Source organism: Hyla sarda, chromosome 4 (genome assembly GCF_029499605.1).
Source record: "Hyla sarda isolate aHylSar1 chromosome 4, aHylSar1.hap1, whole genome shotgun sequence".
NCBI lineage: Eukaryota > Metazoa > Chordata > Amphibia > Anura > Hylidae > Hyla > Hyla sarda.
The window spans coordinates 34,985,925-35,002,705 of record NC_079192.1 but is presented as its reverse complement, the minus strand read 5'-3'; the positions used below and the strand labels follow the sequence as shown (position 1 = coordinate 35,002,705).

Below are 16,781 nucleotides of genomic sequence, written 5' to 3'. Positions count from 1 at the left end.
CCTGTCTCGGGAAACGCCCGGTTTAGAAGAGGTTTGCTATGGGGATTTGCTTCTAAACTGGGCGTTTCCCGAGACAGGTGTCATCAGAGAGCACTGAGACAGAAAAGAACAACCTTAACTTCAGAAGCTCATAAGTACTGAAAGGATTAAGATTTTTTTAATAGAAGCAATTTACAAATCTGTTTAACTTTCTGGAGCCAGTTGATATATATAAAAAAAAAAGTTTTTTCCTGGATAACCCCTTTAACCACGTTTTGACTGGTGACAATGGTATTTTTAAACCTTTTTTGTTATACCTTTTAACAAATACACTAATAAAAGCGATGTTTAAAGGGGTACTCCGGTGGAAAACATTTTTTTTTATTTTCTTTTATCAACTGGTGCCAGAAAGTTAAACAGATTTGTAAATTACTTCTATTAAAAAATCTTAATCCTTCCAGTACTTATTAGCTGCTGAAAACTACAGAGGAAATTATTTTCTTTTTGGAACACAGAGCTCTCTGCTGACATCACGAGCACAGTGCTCTCTGCTGACACCTCTGTCCATTTTAAGAACTGTCCAGAGTAGGAGAAAATCCCCATAGAAAACATATGCTGCTCTGGACAGTTCCTAAAATGGACAGAGATGTCAGCAGAGAGCACTGTGCTCGTGATGTCAGCAGAGAGCTCCGTGTTCCAAAAAGAAAATAATTTCCTCTCTAGTATTCAGCAGCTAATAAGTACTGGAAGGATTGATATTTTTTAATAGAAGTAATTTACAAATCTGTTTAACTTTCTGGCACCAGTTGATTTAAAAAAAAAAAAAAAAAAAAGTTTTCCCCCGGAGTACCCCTTTAAGGGTGGGGTTATAGTTAGGGTATTAGTGGTCCTGGTTGCAGGGTTTGTGGTTTGCACAACTACCACATGCTGGGACAGGGGCGTAGCTATAGGAGGTGCTGAGGTAGCAGTCGCATCGGGGCCCTGGTCACTGAGGGGGCCCCAAAGCACCGCTGGCCCAAAAGAAACCAGTATTATATTTGGAACATGGGGCCCTGTTTCAGATTTTGCATCTGGTAGTTTTGCAACATGTGGCGAGTCCCAGGTTGGAAAACGCTGTTCTAGACAATGTGGGAATATCCGAGGGGGGGTGCCCCATTTAGTTAAATATGCTAAATAAAGACAGGAGATGGCGCCACAAATGTCCACAGGTTGTGTCTGGTACTGCAATTCAGCTTCACTTAAGTGGGGAAGAACTGCAACCATGTTTTTCTAAATCAAGATGAAATTCAAATAAAAATAAAAAAATTAATTATTATTTCAAAGGGGTTATCCAGGAAAAAACTATTTTTTATATGTCAACTGGCTGCAGAAAGTTAAACAGATTTGTAAATTACTTTAAAAAATCTAAATCCTTCCAATAATTATTGTTACGCCGAGCGCTCCGGGTCCCCGCTCCTCCCCGGAGCGCTCGCTTCTCTCTCGCTACCGCAGCGCTCCGGGCAGCTCCACTGACCCGGTGCGCTGCGATACCGTCTCCAGCCGGGATGCGATTCGCGATGCGGGTAGCGCCCGCTCGCGATGCGCATCCCGGCTCCCGTACCTGACTCGCTCTCCGTCTGTCCTGTCCCGGCGCGCGCGGCCCCGCTCCCTAGGGCGCGCGCGCGCCGGGTCTCTGCGATTTAAAGGGCCACTGCGCCGCTGATTGGCGCAGTGATTCCAATTAGTGTGTTCACCTGTGCACTCCCTATTTATACCTCACTTCCCCTTCACTCCCTCGCCGGATCTTGTTGCCATTGTGCCAGTGAAAGCGTTCCCTTGTGTGTTCCTAGCCTGTGTTCCAGACCTCCTGCCGTTGCCCCTGACTACGATCCTTGCTGCCTGCCCCGACCTTCTGCTACGTCCGACCTTGCTTCTGTCTACTCCCTTGTACCGCGCCTATCTTCAGCAGTCAGAGAGGTTGAGCCGTTGCTAGTGGATACGACCTGGTCACTACCGCCGCAGCAAGACCATCCCGCTTTGCGGCGGGCTCTGGTGAAAACCAGTAGTGACTTAGAACCGATCCACTAGCACGGTCCACGCCAATCCCTCTCTGGCACAGAGGATCCACTACCTGCCAGCCGGCATCGTGACAGTAGATCCGGCCATGGATCCCGCTGAAGTTCCTCTGCCAGTTGTCGCCGACCTCACCACGGTGGTCGCCCAGCAGTCACAACAGATAGCGCAACAAGGCCAACAGCTGTCTCAACTGACCGTGATGCTACAGCAGCTACTACCACAGCTTCAGCAATCATCTCCTCCGCCAGCTCCTGCACCTCCTCCGCAGCGAGTGGCCGCTTCTGGTCTACGACTATCCTTGCCGGATAAATTTGATGGGGACTCTAAATTCTGCCGTGGCTTTCTTTCCCAATGTTCCCTGCACTTGGAGATGATGTCGGACCAGTTTCCTACTGAAAGGTCTAAGGTGGCTTTCGTAGTCAGCCTTCTGTCTGGAAAAGCTCTGTCATGGGCCACACCGCTCTGGGACCGCAATGACCCCGTCACTGCCTCTATACACTCCTTCTTCTCGGAAATTCGAAGTGTCTTTGAGGAACCTGCCCGAGCCTCTTCTGCTGAGACTGCCCTGTTGAACCTGGTCCAGGGTAATTCTTCCGTTGGCGAGTACGCCGTACAATTCCGTACTCTTGCTTCAGAATTATCCTGGAATAATGAGGCCCTCTGCGCGACCTTTAAAAAAGGCCTATCCAGCAACATTAAAGATGTTCTGGCCGCACGAGAAATCCCTGCTAACCTACATGAACTCATCCATCTTGCCACTCGCATTGACATGCGTTTTTCCGAAAGGCGTCAGGAGCTCCGCCAGGATATGGACTTTGTTCGCACAAGGCGTTTTTTCTCCCCGGCTCCTCTCTCCTCTGGTCCCCTGCAATCCGTTCCTGTGCCTCCCGCCGTGGAGGCTATGCAGGTCGACCGGTCTCGCCTGACACCTCAAGAGAGGACACGACGCCGCATGGAGAATCTCTGCCTGTACTGTGCCAGTACCGAACACTTCCTGAAGGATTGTCCTATCCGTCCTCCCCGCCTGGAAAGACGTACGCTGACTCCGCACAAACGTGAGACAGTCCTTGATGTCTACTCTGCTTCTCCACGTCTTACTGTGCCTGTGCGGATATCTGCCTCTGCCTTCTCCTTCTCTACTATGGCCTTCTTGGATTCCGGATCTGCAGGAAATTTTATTTTGGCCTCTCTCGTCAACAGGTTCAACATCCCAGTGACCAGTCTCGCCAGACCCCTCTACATCAATTGTGTAAACAATGAAAGATTGGACTGTACCATACGTTTCCGCACGGAGCCCCTTCTAATGTGCATCGGACCTCATCACGAGAAGATTGAATTTTTGGTCCTCCCCAATTGCACTTCCGAAATCCTCCTTGGACTACCCTGGCTTCAACTCCATTCCCCAACCCTGGATTGGTCCTCTGGGGAGATCAAGAGTTGGGGGCCCTCTTGTTTCAAGGACTGCCTAAAACCGGTTCCCAGTACCCCTTGCCGTGACTCTGTGGTTCCCCCTGTAACCGGTCTCCCTAAGGCCTATATGGACTTTGCGGATGTTTTTTGCAAAAAACAAGCTGAGACTCTACCTCCTCACAGGCCTTATGACTGTCCTATTGACCTCCTCCCGGGCACTACTCCACCCCGGGGCAGAATCTATCCTCTGTCCGCCCCAGAGACTCTTGCTATGTCGGAGTACATCCAGGAAAATTTAAAAAAAGGCTTTATCCGTAAATCCTCCTCTCCTGCCGGAGCCGGATTTTTCTTTGTGTCCAAAAAAGATGGCTCTCTACGTCCTTGCATTGACTACCGCGGTCTTAATAAAATCACGGTAAAGAACCGCTACCCCCTACCCCTCATCTCTGAACTCTTTGATCGCCTCCAAGGTGCCCACATCTTTACCAAACTGGACTTAAGAGGTGCTTATAATCTCATCCACATCAGAGAGGGGGATGAATGGAAAACGGCATTTAACACTAGAGATGGACACTTTGAGTATCTGGTCATGCCCTTTGGCCTGTGCAACGCCCCTGCCGTCTTCCAAGACTTTGTTAATGAAATTTTTCGTGATCTCTTATACTCCTGTGTTGTTGTATATCTGGACGATATCCTGATTTTTTCTGCCAATCTAGAAGAACACCGCCAGCATGTCCGTATGGTTCTTCAGAGACTTCGTGACAATCAACTTTATGCCAAGATAGAGAAATGTCTGTTTGAATGCCAATCTCTTCCTTTCCTAGGATACTTGGTCTCTGGCCAGGGACTACAAATGGATCCAGACAAACTCTCTGCCGTCTTAGATTGGCCACGCCCCTCCGGACTCCGTGCTATCCAACGTTTTTTGGGGTTCGCCAATTATTACAGGCAATTTATTCCACATTTTTCTACCGTTGTGGCCCCTATCGTGGCTTTAACCAAAAAAATTGCCAATCCCAAGTCTTGGCCTCCTCAAGCGGAAGACGCCTTTAAACGGCTCAAGTCTGCCTTTTCTTCGGCTCCCGTGCTCTCCAGACCGGACCCATCTAAACCCTTCCTATTGGAGGTTGATGCCTCCTCTGTAGGAGCTGGAGCGGTCCTTCTACAAAAAAATTCTTCCGGGCATGCTGTTACGTGTGGTTTTTTTTCTAGGACCTTCTCTCCGGCGGAGAGGAACTACTCCATCGGGGATCGAGAGCTTCTAGCCATTAAATTAGCACTTGAGGAATGGAGGCATCTGCTGGAGGGATCAAGATTTCCAGTTATTATTTACACCGATCACAAGAACCTCTCCTATCTCCAGTCTGCCCAACGGCTGAATCCTCGCCAGGCCAGGTGGTCTCTGTTCTTTGCCCGATTTAATTTTGAAATTCACTTTCGGCCTGCCGATAAGAACATTAGGGCCGATGCTCTCTCTCGTTCCTCGGATGCCTCGGAAGTTGAACTCTCTCCGCAACACATCATTCCTCCTGACTGCCTGATTTCCACTTCTCCAGCCTCCATCAGGCATACTCCTCCAGGAAAGACCTTCGTCTCTCCACGCCAACGCCTCGGAATCCTCAAATGGGGTCACTCCTCCCATCTCGCAGGTCATGCAGGCATCAAGAAATCTGTGCAACTCATCTCTCGCTTCTATTGGTGGCCGACTCTGGAGACGGATGTCGTGGACTTTGTGCGAGCCTGCACTGTCTGTGCCCGGGATAAGACTCCTCGCCAGAAGCCCGCTGGTTTTCTTCATCCTCTGCCTGTCCCCGAACAGCCTTGGTCTCTGATTGGTATGGATTTTATTACAGACCTACCCCCATCCCGTGGCAACACTGTTGTTTGGGTGGTCGTTGATCGATTCTCCAAGATGGCACATTTCATCCCTCTTCCTGGTCTTCCTTCAGCGCCTCAGTTGGCTAAACAATTTTTTGTACACATTTTTCGTCTTCACGGGTTGCCCACACAGATAGTCTCGGATAGAGGCGTCCAATTCGTGTCAAAATTCTGGAGGGCTCTCTGTAAACAACTCAAGATTAAATTAAACTTTTCTTCTGCATATCATCCTCAATCCAATGGACAAGTAGAAAGAATTAACCAGGTCTTGGGTGATTATTTACGACATTTTGTTTCCTCCCGCCAGGATGATTGGGCAGATCTTCTACCATGGGCCGAATTCTCGTATAACTTTAGAGTCTCTGAATCTTCCTCCAAATCCCCATTTTTCGTGGTGTACGGCCGTCACCCTCTTCCCCCCCTCCCTACTCCCTTGCCCTCTGGTTTGCCCGCTGTAGATGAAGTGACTCGTGATCTTTCCACCATATGGAAAGAGACCCAAGATTCTCTTTTACAGGCTTCATCTCGCATGAAAAAGTTTGCCGATAAGAAAAGAAGAGCTCCCCCATTTTTGCTCCCGGAGACAAGGTATGGCTCTCCGCTAAATATGTCCGCTTTCGTGTCCCCAGTTACAAACTGGGTCCACGCTATCTTGGTCCTTTCAAAGTCTTGTGCCAAATTAATCCTGTCTCTTACAAACTTCTTCTTCCTCCTTCTCTCCGTATTCCTAATGCCTTTCATGTCTCTCTTCTTAAACCACTCATCATCAACCGTTTCTCTCCCAAATTAGTTTCTCCCACTCCTGTCTCCGGTTCTTCTGACGTCTTCTCAGTGAAAGAGATACTGGCCTCCAAGACGGTCAGAGGAAAAAGGTTCTTTTTGGTGGATTGGGAGGGCTGTGAACCTGAAGAGAGATCCTGGGAACCTGAGGACAACATCCTAGACAAAAGTCTGCTCCTCAGGTTCTCAGGCTCTAAGAAGAGGGGGAGACCCAAGGGGGGGGGTACTGTTACGCCGAGCGCTCCGGGTCCCCGCTCCTCCCCGGAGCGCTCGCTTCTCTCTCGCTACCGCAGCGCTCCGGGCAGCTCCACTGACCCGGTGCGCTGCGATACCGTCTCCAGCCGGGATGCGATTCGCGATGCGGGTAGCGCCCGCTCGCGATGCGCATCCCGGCTCCCGTACCTGACTCGCTCTCCGTCTGTCCTGTCCCGGCGCGCGCGGCCCCGCTCCCTAGGGCGCGCGCGCGCCGGGTCTCTGCGATTTAAAGGGCCACTGCGCCGCTGATTGGCGCAGTGATTCCAATTAGTGTGTTCACCTGTGCACTCCCTATGTATACCTCACTTCCCCTGCACTCCCTTGCCGGATCTTGTTGCCATTGTGCCAGTGAAAGCGTTTCCTTGTGTGTTCCTAGCCTGTGTTCCAGACCTCCTGCCGTTGCCCCCGACTACGATCCTTGCTGCCTGCCCCGACCTTCTGCTACGTCCGACCTTGCTTCTGTCTACTCCCTTGTACCGTGCCTATCTTCAGCAGTCAGAGAGGTTGAGCCGTTGCTAGTGGATACGACCTGGTCACTACCGCCGCAGCAAGACCATCCCGCTTTGCGGCGGGCTCTGGTGAAAACCAGTAGTGACTTAGAACCGATCCACTAGCACGGTCCACGCCAATCCCTCTCTGGCACAGAGGATCCACTACCTGCCAGCCGGCATCGTGACAATTATCAGCTGCTGAAGTTGAGTTGTTCTTATCTGTCTGGCAACAGTGCTCTCTGCTGACACCTCTGTCTGTCTCGGGAACTGCACAGAGTAGAAGAGGTTTGCTATGGGGATTTGCTTCTACTCTGGACAGTTCCTGAGACACGTGTCATCAGAGAGCACGTAGACAGAAAAGAACAACTCAACTTCAGCAGCTCATAAGTACTGAAAGGATTAAGATTTTTTAATAGAAGTAATTTTCAAATCTGTTTAACTTTCTGGAGCCAATTGATATATAAAAAATGTTTTTCCTGGATAACCCCAGCTGGAGCTTGAAAGTTAAACAGATTTGTAAATTACTTCTATATAAAAACACTTACCAGCTGCTGTATGCTCCGGAGGAAGTTGTGTAGTTCTTTCCAGTCTGACCACAGTGCTCTCTGCTAACTCCTCTGTCCGTGTCAGGAACTGTCCAGAGCAGGAGAGGTTTGCTATGGGGGTTTGCTCTTGCTCTGGACATTTCCTGACACAGACAGAGGTGTCAGCAGAGAGCACTGTGGTAAGACTGTAAAGAACTACACAACTTCCTCCGGAGCATACAGCAGCTGGTAAGTACTGGAAGGATTAAGATTTTTATATAGAAGCCATTTACAAATCTGTATAATATTCTGGCACCAGTTGATTTGGAGCCCCCCTTTAATGTAACCACTGAAGGTTCTGGGGTACATGGACCGTCTATTTCTCCCCGAGCATCGATAGTAATTAGAAGAGACTGAACACTTAAGACAACCGAGACAATGGGCAGTTAATGGAATTTCCTGTCCCTCATTGTCAAAATCAATTGTGCCGAGAACACCAGAATATCAAATAGAAGCTGACAGAGTTTTATCCGCACCCTGCAAATAAATTGCTGCAAATAACGTTATCCCTCAGCGCAAATCACCAGAAATCGTCTAATGACACACTTTGCAAATCACTGCTGTAAATGCCATAGGCTATTACCTGATGCGCCCCCCCCCCCCTGCATACTGTAAGGCTACTTTTACACTATGAAAGTGGCCCTGGTACAAACGGATGTTAAGGGCTCTTTTTTTCTTTTTCTTTTTTCACTTTGACCGCCCTTAACGTCCATTATTGTAAGGGAGCCTAACGGGAGCCATGACAGGCAAAGAGGATCCTATTCACATGAATGGGATTCCTCTAATGTCCGTTATACCTCCTGTTATTGCGACCAAAGATAGCGGGAGAAAAAGACGGCGCAAGCACAACATTTTCTCCCGATATCTTCCTAATGGAGTCACCTACCGGGCACAAACGGTAGTGTGAAAGGAGCCTAACAAAACAAAAGAGGTGACATCACTGATAGAAAGATATTAAATAGATAGGTAGATAGATATGAGATAAATAGATAGATAGATATGAGATATGGGATAGATATGAGATAGATAGATAGATAGATAGATAGATATGAGATAGATAGATATGAGATAGATAGATATGAGATAGATAGATATGAGATAGATAGATATGAGATAGATAGATATGAGACAGATAGATAGATATGAGATAGATAGATATGAGACAGATAGATAGATATGAGATAGATAAATATGAGATAGATAGATAGATAGATAGATAGATATGAGATAGATAGATATGAGATAGATAGATATAAGATAGATAGATATGAGATAGATAGATGTGATATAGATAGATATGAGATAGATAGATAGATATGAGATAGATAGATAGATAGATAGATAGATAGATATGAGATAGATAGATATGAGATAGATAGATATGAGATAGATAGATAGATAGATATATATGAGATAGATAGATAGATATGAGAGATAGAGATGAGATAGATATGAGATAGATAGATATGAGATAGATAGATATGAGATAGATAGATATGAGATAGATAGATAGATAGATAGAGAGATAGATAGATAGAGAGATAGATAGTTGCAGAAAGAGATGTTAAGCAAAGCAATGTAAGGAAAAGGTAACTGGAAGGGCTCAAGTCCCACAGGAACGCATGGAAACGGAGTTCCTGGACTTTTTCCACAGCAGGAACACTGTTCCCATTAACAGAAGTCCCGCAGGACCAGCCCTTAAGAAGAAATCGTGGATGGGTTCCTGCACTTTTTTTCCCCAGGACCTGACCCCTGGCAAGGGGGGCAATGAGGTAGGGTAAGGATGGGAAGAAATTGTGTGGAAAGTGGTGAGGGGGGTAATAAAATGTGATGAGGGAGGTGAGGGGAGAAGGAAATGGGAGGGTAGAGAGGGAATGTAAGGACAGGACGGGAACCACAGGTCTCAGATCACCTAAACTGTACCAAGCAGGATCTCTAGCTTTGAGACAGATTAAAGGTTTGGTCATAAAAGTGACTAAACTTGCTTGGGAGATCACTCTGTACATTCACTGCAGTGGGGAGGATGGACACTTACCTTATATCCCAGGTAGGTAAGTAGCATTGTTTCCAGAAAACTTATCAATGCAACCAGAACCTGGTAAAGAAAATACAGATCAAGAGTCGTCTCACAAGATGTACAATGATACAAAGCTTTTATGGTCACAGGGCAAGATGACGATCTGTGCCACATCATCGACAAAGTTGTGGAGTGTCTGATGCCATTTTATTTAAAGGTGTACTCCACCCCTAGACATCTTATCCCCTTTCTAAAGGATAGGGGATAAGATGTCTGATCACGGGGGTCCCACTGCTGTGACCCCCGCGATCTCTGAGCAGCACCCGGCGTTCGTTTAGAATGCCGGGTGCGGGCGGCTGGGATCGTGACATCACAACCACACCCCTCGTGATGTCACACCACACCCCCTCAATGCAAGTCTATGGGAGGGGGCGTGGCTGCCGCCACGCCCCCTCCCACAGACTTGCATTGAGGGGTGTGGTGTGATGTCACGAAAGGCGTGGCCGTGACGTCACAACCCCCTGCCGCCTGCTCCAAGCGTTCGGACAAAATGTTCCGAACGATGGGGCAGCGGAGTACCCCTTTAAAGGAGAGAAAAAGAAAGTAATAAGTATGCTAAAGTAGTTGCATAATACCACTATACAGTGCCCATACAATACTGACACTCAGTGCATGTATAATGGTGTTGTACTAGGAACACATACTACTGCCATATTGAAATATAATTGTAGTGATCAAATACCGTATATACTCGAGTATAAGCTGAGTTTTTCAGCATGATTTTTCATGCTGAAAACGCCCCCCTCGGCTTATACTTGAGTGAACAAAAACCGCTTCTGGCTTAGCTGTGAGGGGATGGGCCAGGTCATCAATCTTCGGCCACCTATGCTGCAGGGACCGTCCGGTGGGGAGGGTTAGTCGTTCTGGGCTGTCCATCTTCACTGGGAGGCCCTCTTCTCCGCTCCGAGCCGGCCCTGAACTAGTGACGCTGCATTGACGCCACCGCGCAGGGTCGTTCACGCGCAGGGACGTCACGGACGTCTGCTGCGCACGGACATCCCTGCGCGTCGTCGTCAACGCACCGTCACTAGTCCGTGGTGATGTATTTCCCACCCTAGGCTTATAGTCGAGTCAATAACTTTTCCTAGGTTTTTGGGGTGAAATTAGGGGCCTCGGCTTATATTCTGAACAGCTAATACTTGAGTATATGCGGTATTAATATTTTGTGGGAGCAAATAATACTACCATAGTGCATACCTAATAGTGCTGTACAGTGAAGACATTATAGTGCCATAACAACAAGTCTTTTAGTGCTAAAATAATAATTTTGGACACAATTCTGGAATACATAATAGTACTATACAGTGAACACATAATCGTGCCATAATAACATGGCTTTGGGGTGTTCAAATAACAGGATCTTACTATGCACATATAAACCTGCCATAAAAAGCACACATAATAGTGTTATACAGTGCAGGCATAATAGAGCAATGATAACAGTGGCTGTAGTTTATAGGGATTGTCCAGCAAAAGAAACACCATGTGTCTGGTGTCAAAAAAGTAAAATAAAGCAACTTACTGATGTTATCAGCCATTGTGCAGCGATCTCTCATTTCAGCTGTGCTGTCTCCCTTTTAAACTGTGAACTCTTGTCACAGGCCCCTGCTCCCCCTTTCCCTCCTGTCAGCACGGGAGGAGAACAGTGATGTCATAGGGGGGTTGGTATTACTGCTCATTAGATTTAGGACTTTTTAGATAAGGCAGCAGTGAGCCCATTCTGACGGAAACTACTGTAACTGCGAACGGCTTCCTGCTGCCTTATCTAATAAGTCATAAATGTAATGAGCAGTAATACAAGCTCCCTCCTTCATATCTCAGGGGAAGGGAGACAGCTCAGCTGATATGGAGAGAGCTGTGCACTATGGCTAATAACATAGAAAAAGTAAGTTGCTTTATTATACTTTTTGACATCATACACAGGTTGTTTCTTTTGCTACCAACGCAACTTACCTGAAGACCCCACAAAGGAATCGGTCTGTTTACCCAAATAATAGGAGTCCTGGAAGAGATACGTTCATTACATTAGTGATACTTCAACCTTTTGAAAACATAAGTCATTACATTAAGTTTCCACATTTAGGACGCTTAAGTCAGTACTCCTAAAGGGGTTGTCTACTTTGGAGAACTCCTTTATGTCATACAGGTACCTTCTGATCAGCTGATCACAGGTCCTGCTGCTGATGCTGCAGTTTGTGGGAGAACCTGGAAGGAGGGGCACAATTTCCCTGCAGCACCACCACAGGATAAGTGAAGTATTACACAGAGCCTATTGAATTCAAAGGGTGCCTGTTCCTCCAGAGAGAAATGCTATGGAGTATGACAGCCATTTATTCTAAGGCAATATGCTAAAGTGAAATCAAAGCAATGACATGGTTCGTGCCAGGTCACACGTCTTACCAATCAAATTTATGTTGAGAAGAGAAGTTCTGTTTGGGGCAGTCCAGGCTGTAATAAAAAATTTAAGATGATGAGAAGTATGGCACCAAAGGCGGAAGATAGGTGACTCTAAATATAGGGGTATCAAAGGCTGCAGTGTTCAGGCACAGCAGGGATCCCGGGGCTGAGGGAGCAGAATTAAAGGAGGTGAGAGATTTCACAGCAGAGAGCGGACGGTTATACAAAGATTACAAAAATATTGCGGAAAGAAAAGTATTAAGCCCAAAGAACAAGGGTTACCAATATGTTCCCATCTATGAGATATCTTAAAGGAGTCCTTCATTCAGTCTTATGTCAATCAACCTTAAAGGGGTACTTCGGAGGAAAATTTTTTTTAATGAACTGGTTCCAGAAAGTTAAACAGATCTGTAAATTACTTCTATTTAAAAATCTTAATCCTTTTAGTACTTATTAGCAGCTGTATGCTACAGAGGAAATTCTATTATTTTTGAATTTCTTTTTTGTATTGTCCACAGTGCTCTCTGCTGACACCTCTGTCCGTGTCAGGAACTGTCCAGAGCAGCATAGGTTTGCTATGGGGATTTTCTCCTGCTCTTGACAGTTCCTGATACTGTGGACAAGACAAAAAAGAAATTCAAAAAGAAAAGAATTTCCTCCGTAGCATACAGCTGCTAAAAAAGAACTGGAAGGGGAAAAATTCTTTAATAGAAGTCATTTACAAATCTTTTCAACTTTCTGGCACCAGTTGATTTAAAAAAAAAAAAAAATTCCACCGGAGTACCCCTTTAATTACGTTGTTTCATTTCCTCAGGATGGAGAATGGACGTGATGTAGAGAGCAGCATACTCTAAAAATGCATTGTCTCTTAATCCTTTAATAAATCTTCTTTGTAATTTCTTTGTCTGGAATCGATCTCTTAAAGGGGTATTCCAGCGAAAAACAATCAACTGGCTCCAGAAAGTTAAACAGATGTGTAAATTATAGAAATTTATTAACCACACCTCTAGGATCTCACCATCCCAGATGGTACACAATAATAATTGGAGACAATGTATTTAAAAAAATGCAAAAAACATTTTTATTATACAATTATTAGACCATTAATTGTGGATAAAACAAGCATGAAAAAAAGCAAATATGATTAAAAGAATATAGCACTATTCATATAAACATTTAACCATTGGGCCCTAATGGTAAATGAAACCCTGCCTATGATTATAAAAACGCTTGTGTGATAGTTATGTTGTCTGTTGGTTCAGAATTCTAATAGTCCGGCAATCAAAGGTATTTCAATATATGCATGATGCACAGTAAAATATATATTAGTCTCTGTGATGTTGGTTTGGACAGTCTTTAGAATGGTTATGGTTAACCACCTATATTATTGTGTGATAGTTAGAATCATGTATCTCACCGATCTCCGGCCACTGGTCTCGTGCTGCGATGGACCAAAAGTGAAGTCCTGCGGCTGTTTGTGCGGGTGCTGTGATCCTCCAGATGACTGTGATTGCAGGCTCTGTGTGTGCTGTACGGGGTAGTTTCTTGCAGTATAACACTAGAATCGGGCTCCGGCAGGAGACCCCAGGCAAGCTGCATGCACAGTATGTGAAGTGGAGAACCAGGTGAGGTAGGCGGATCTATTTGATTGAAGCCGGCTTGAGTTAGGTTATCACCGGTTGGCAGTGAATCTTTCTTAGTGCTTAATTCAGATTATGAGGGCTCTAAACGCGTTTCAGGGTGCTTAATCCGACCCCTTCTTCAGTAGACAAGTTATAGACATATAGCAATTCTAGCAATCTGTCTCTTAGTAAAGAAGTTATACCAAGATTAAAACTTATCCCCTAACCAAAAGTATAGATGATAAGTACAGTATCTAATCCAGTGTTTCCCAACCATGATTGGGACACACTGATCTAATCGGTGGGGAGTCCAAGAGCTGGACCTTTACCAATCAGAAGATAAAAAGGTATCCTCAAACCCTACAAGTGCCAACAACAGCTCAACTATATTATGAAGTTCCATTGAAAGTTAATGACAGCCAATCAGGGACCCCCGATGTCATGATAGGGATTGCTGTGCTAAAGCTTTCGACATTTGACATTTGATAAACGTTTTTAAATCCCTCAATTTCATCCCATTGTTTAATGTGTATGGAGTTCTTAATACTCTTCCCCAATGACATATATTGCTGCAATGCATATTAAGTTTCAATGCCCAAATGGGCATTTACACAAAAGATAACTCAAATGTAAAGCCAATTGAAGAACTCCTTATCGAGAGTCCGTATTTCCAAGATTGGGTGGTGTGTGCCTGCTCTGATACTGGTAAAACTGACATTAACAGCTCTACCCTAGAGATACCCTAGCCATAGACATTAGGTAGCTGCCATTCGAACACTTGTCAGGCCAGCTTCTATGTCTTCGGCTTGGTCATGTCTACATGTGTTCTGAATTGAGAGAAGTTGGATAAGACTCCTTTGGGTGGCTTACCTCCCCAAGAACAAAAGGATAGGGCAGTTGAAATCAAATAGATTGATAGGGGGGGGGGGGGGGGGGATTTGGGAGCCGGTCCTACACATTAGATGGTCAACTAGTCTACTGGGGAGGGAATCAGGGAGCCCGTCCTACACATTTGATGGTCAACCATGCTACTGGGGGGGAATTGGGGAGCCCTTCCTAAACTTTACATGGTCAACCAGTCTACTGTGGGGGAATTGGATGGTCAACCAGTCTACTGGGGAAGGAATTAGGGAGCCTGTCCTACACATTAGATGGCCAACCATGCTACTGGGGGGGGGGGGGGGAAATTGGGGATCCCTTCATAAACATTAGATGGTCAAAGTCTACTGTGGGGGAATTGGGGAGTCTGTCCTACACATTAGATGGTCAACTGGTCTACTGGCGAAGGAATTAGGGAGCCTGTCCTACACATTAGATGGTCAACCAGTCTACTGGGGGAAATTAGGGAGCCTGTCCTACATATCAGATGGTCAACCAGTCTACTGGGGGGGGGGGGGATTGGGGAGATCGTCCTACACATTAGCTGGTCAACCAGTCTACTGGGGGGGGGGAGGTTGGGGAGCACGTCCTACACATTAGATGGTCAACCAGTCTACTGGGGGGGGGATTGGGGAGCCCGTCCTACACATTGGATGGTCAACTAGTCTACCGGGGAGGGAAACAGGGAGCCCGTCCTACACATTAGATGGTCAACCAGTCTACTGGGGGGGAATTGGAGAGCCCGTCCTACACATTAGATGTTCAACCAGTCTACTGGGGTTGAATTGGGGAGCCCGTCCTACACATTAGATGGTCAACCAGTCTACTGAGGAGAGAATAAAGGGAGCCCGTCCTACACATTAGATGGTCAACCAGTCTACTGGGGGAGAATTGGGGAGCCCATCTTACACAGTAGATGGTCAACCAGTTTACTGGGGGGGGTATTGACGAGCCTGATCTACACATTTGATGGTCAACCAATCTACTGGGGGGGGGGGGGGGGGAATTGGGGAGCCCGTCCTGCACATTAGATGGCCAACCAGTCTTCTGGGGAGGGAATTAGGGAATAAATCTTACACATTAGATGGTCAACCAGTCTTCTGGGGAGGAATTAGGGAATATGTCTTACACATTAGATGGTCAACCAGTCTACTGGGGGGGGATTGGGGAGCCCGTCCTACACATTAGAGGATCAACAGTCTACTGAAATGGCCAGGTTTGGCCAACACATGTCTATTGGATATAGCAGTGTCCATAAATCAGCCAGGAACCCAAAGATCTTCTTCTAAAGCAGTGGTCTCCAAACTGTGGACCTCCGATTGTAGCAAAACTTCAACTCCCAGCATGCCAGGACAGCCGTTGGCTGTCCGGGCATTCTGGGAGTTGAAGTTTTGCTACATCTGAAGGTCCTCAGGTTTGAGACCACTGTCCTAGAGGCGTAATCCTTTATCTCCTTCTAAGAACTTGATGGCGGATCACTTCTAATATATCACCGCAATCCCTTTGCTAACCATTTTGAGAACTTACTCCTGCTAATAAAAGAACCGAAATAATCAGATCCTTGTCACCAAGATGGCAAAAATAGAACTCTGTGTGAGTGCCAGGTTCCCGAATGTAGAAATAGACATTTTTCTGCTTCCTCTAAAAAGAAAAATCGTACAATAAATAAAGGTAAAAAAAAAAAATATATATATATATATATATATATATATATATAAATTGTCAGGATTCGGCAGGCTGGTGGTGGATCCTCTGTGTCAGTGAGGGATTGGCGTGGACCGTACCGGTGGACCGGTTCTAAATTGCTACTGGTATTCACCAGAGCCCGCCGCAAAGCGGGATGGTCTTGCTGCGGCGGTAGGTCGTGTCTACCGGTAGCGGTTCAACCTCACTGACTGCTGAGACTGGCGCGGTAGAGAAGGACAAGGCAAGAGCAAGGTCAGACGTAGCAGAAGGTCAGAGCAGGCAGCAAGGGTCGTACTCAGGGGCAACAGCAGAAGGTCTGGAACACAGGCTTGGGACATACACAAAACACTTTCACTGGCACAAGGCAACAAGATTCGGCAAGGACAGGAAGGGGAAGTAGGTTTAAATAAGCCTGGACACAGGTGCAGGTACTGATTGGGCCAGGCGACAATCAATGGCGCATTGGCCTTTTAAATCATAGAGAGCCGGCGCACGCGCGCGTCGGAACTGAGCAGACGGAGGACGGGGCAGGTGAGGAGACTGGGAAGCGAGCCGTGGGCGGGCGCGTCCCACTACGCGGGTCGCATCCCCACCGGAGATAGTAGTGCAGCGCTCCCGGTCAGCGGGTGCTGCACGGAGGTGAACGCCGCGAGCGCTCCAGGGGAGGAGCAGGGACCCGGAGCGCTCG

General features: G+C 46.7%; 1 protein-coding gene across 6 annotated transcripts in view; it reads right to left on the bottom strand.

The window, feature by feature from the left end:
* The window catches only part of LOC130367768 (potassium channel subfamily T member 2-like), a 333,948-nt gene that overhangs the window by 210,985 nt on the left and 106,182 nt on the right, over window positions 1-16,781 (bottom strand). For all 6 annotated transcript variants that reach the window (XM_056570514.1, XM_056570517.1, XM_056570518.1 and 3 more), the window contains exons 4-6: window positions 11,910-11,957; window positions 11,463-11,511; window positions 9,468-9,527 (exon numbers count right to left, since the gene is read on the bottom strand). In XM_056570514.1, the coding sequence (XP_056426489.1) occupies window positions 9,468-9,527; window positions 11,463-11,511; window positions 11,910-11,957 (157 nt within the window). The remainder of the gene's footprint in view (window positions 1-9,467; window positions 9,528-11,462; window positions 11,512-11,909; window positions 11,958-16,781) is intronic.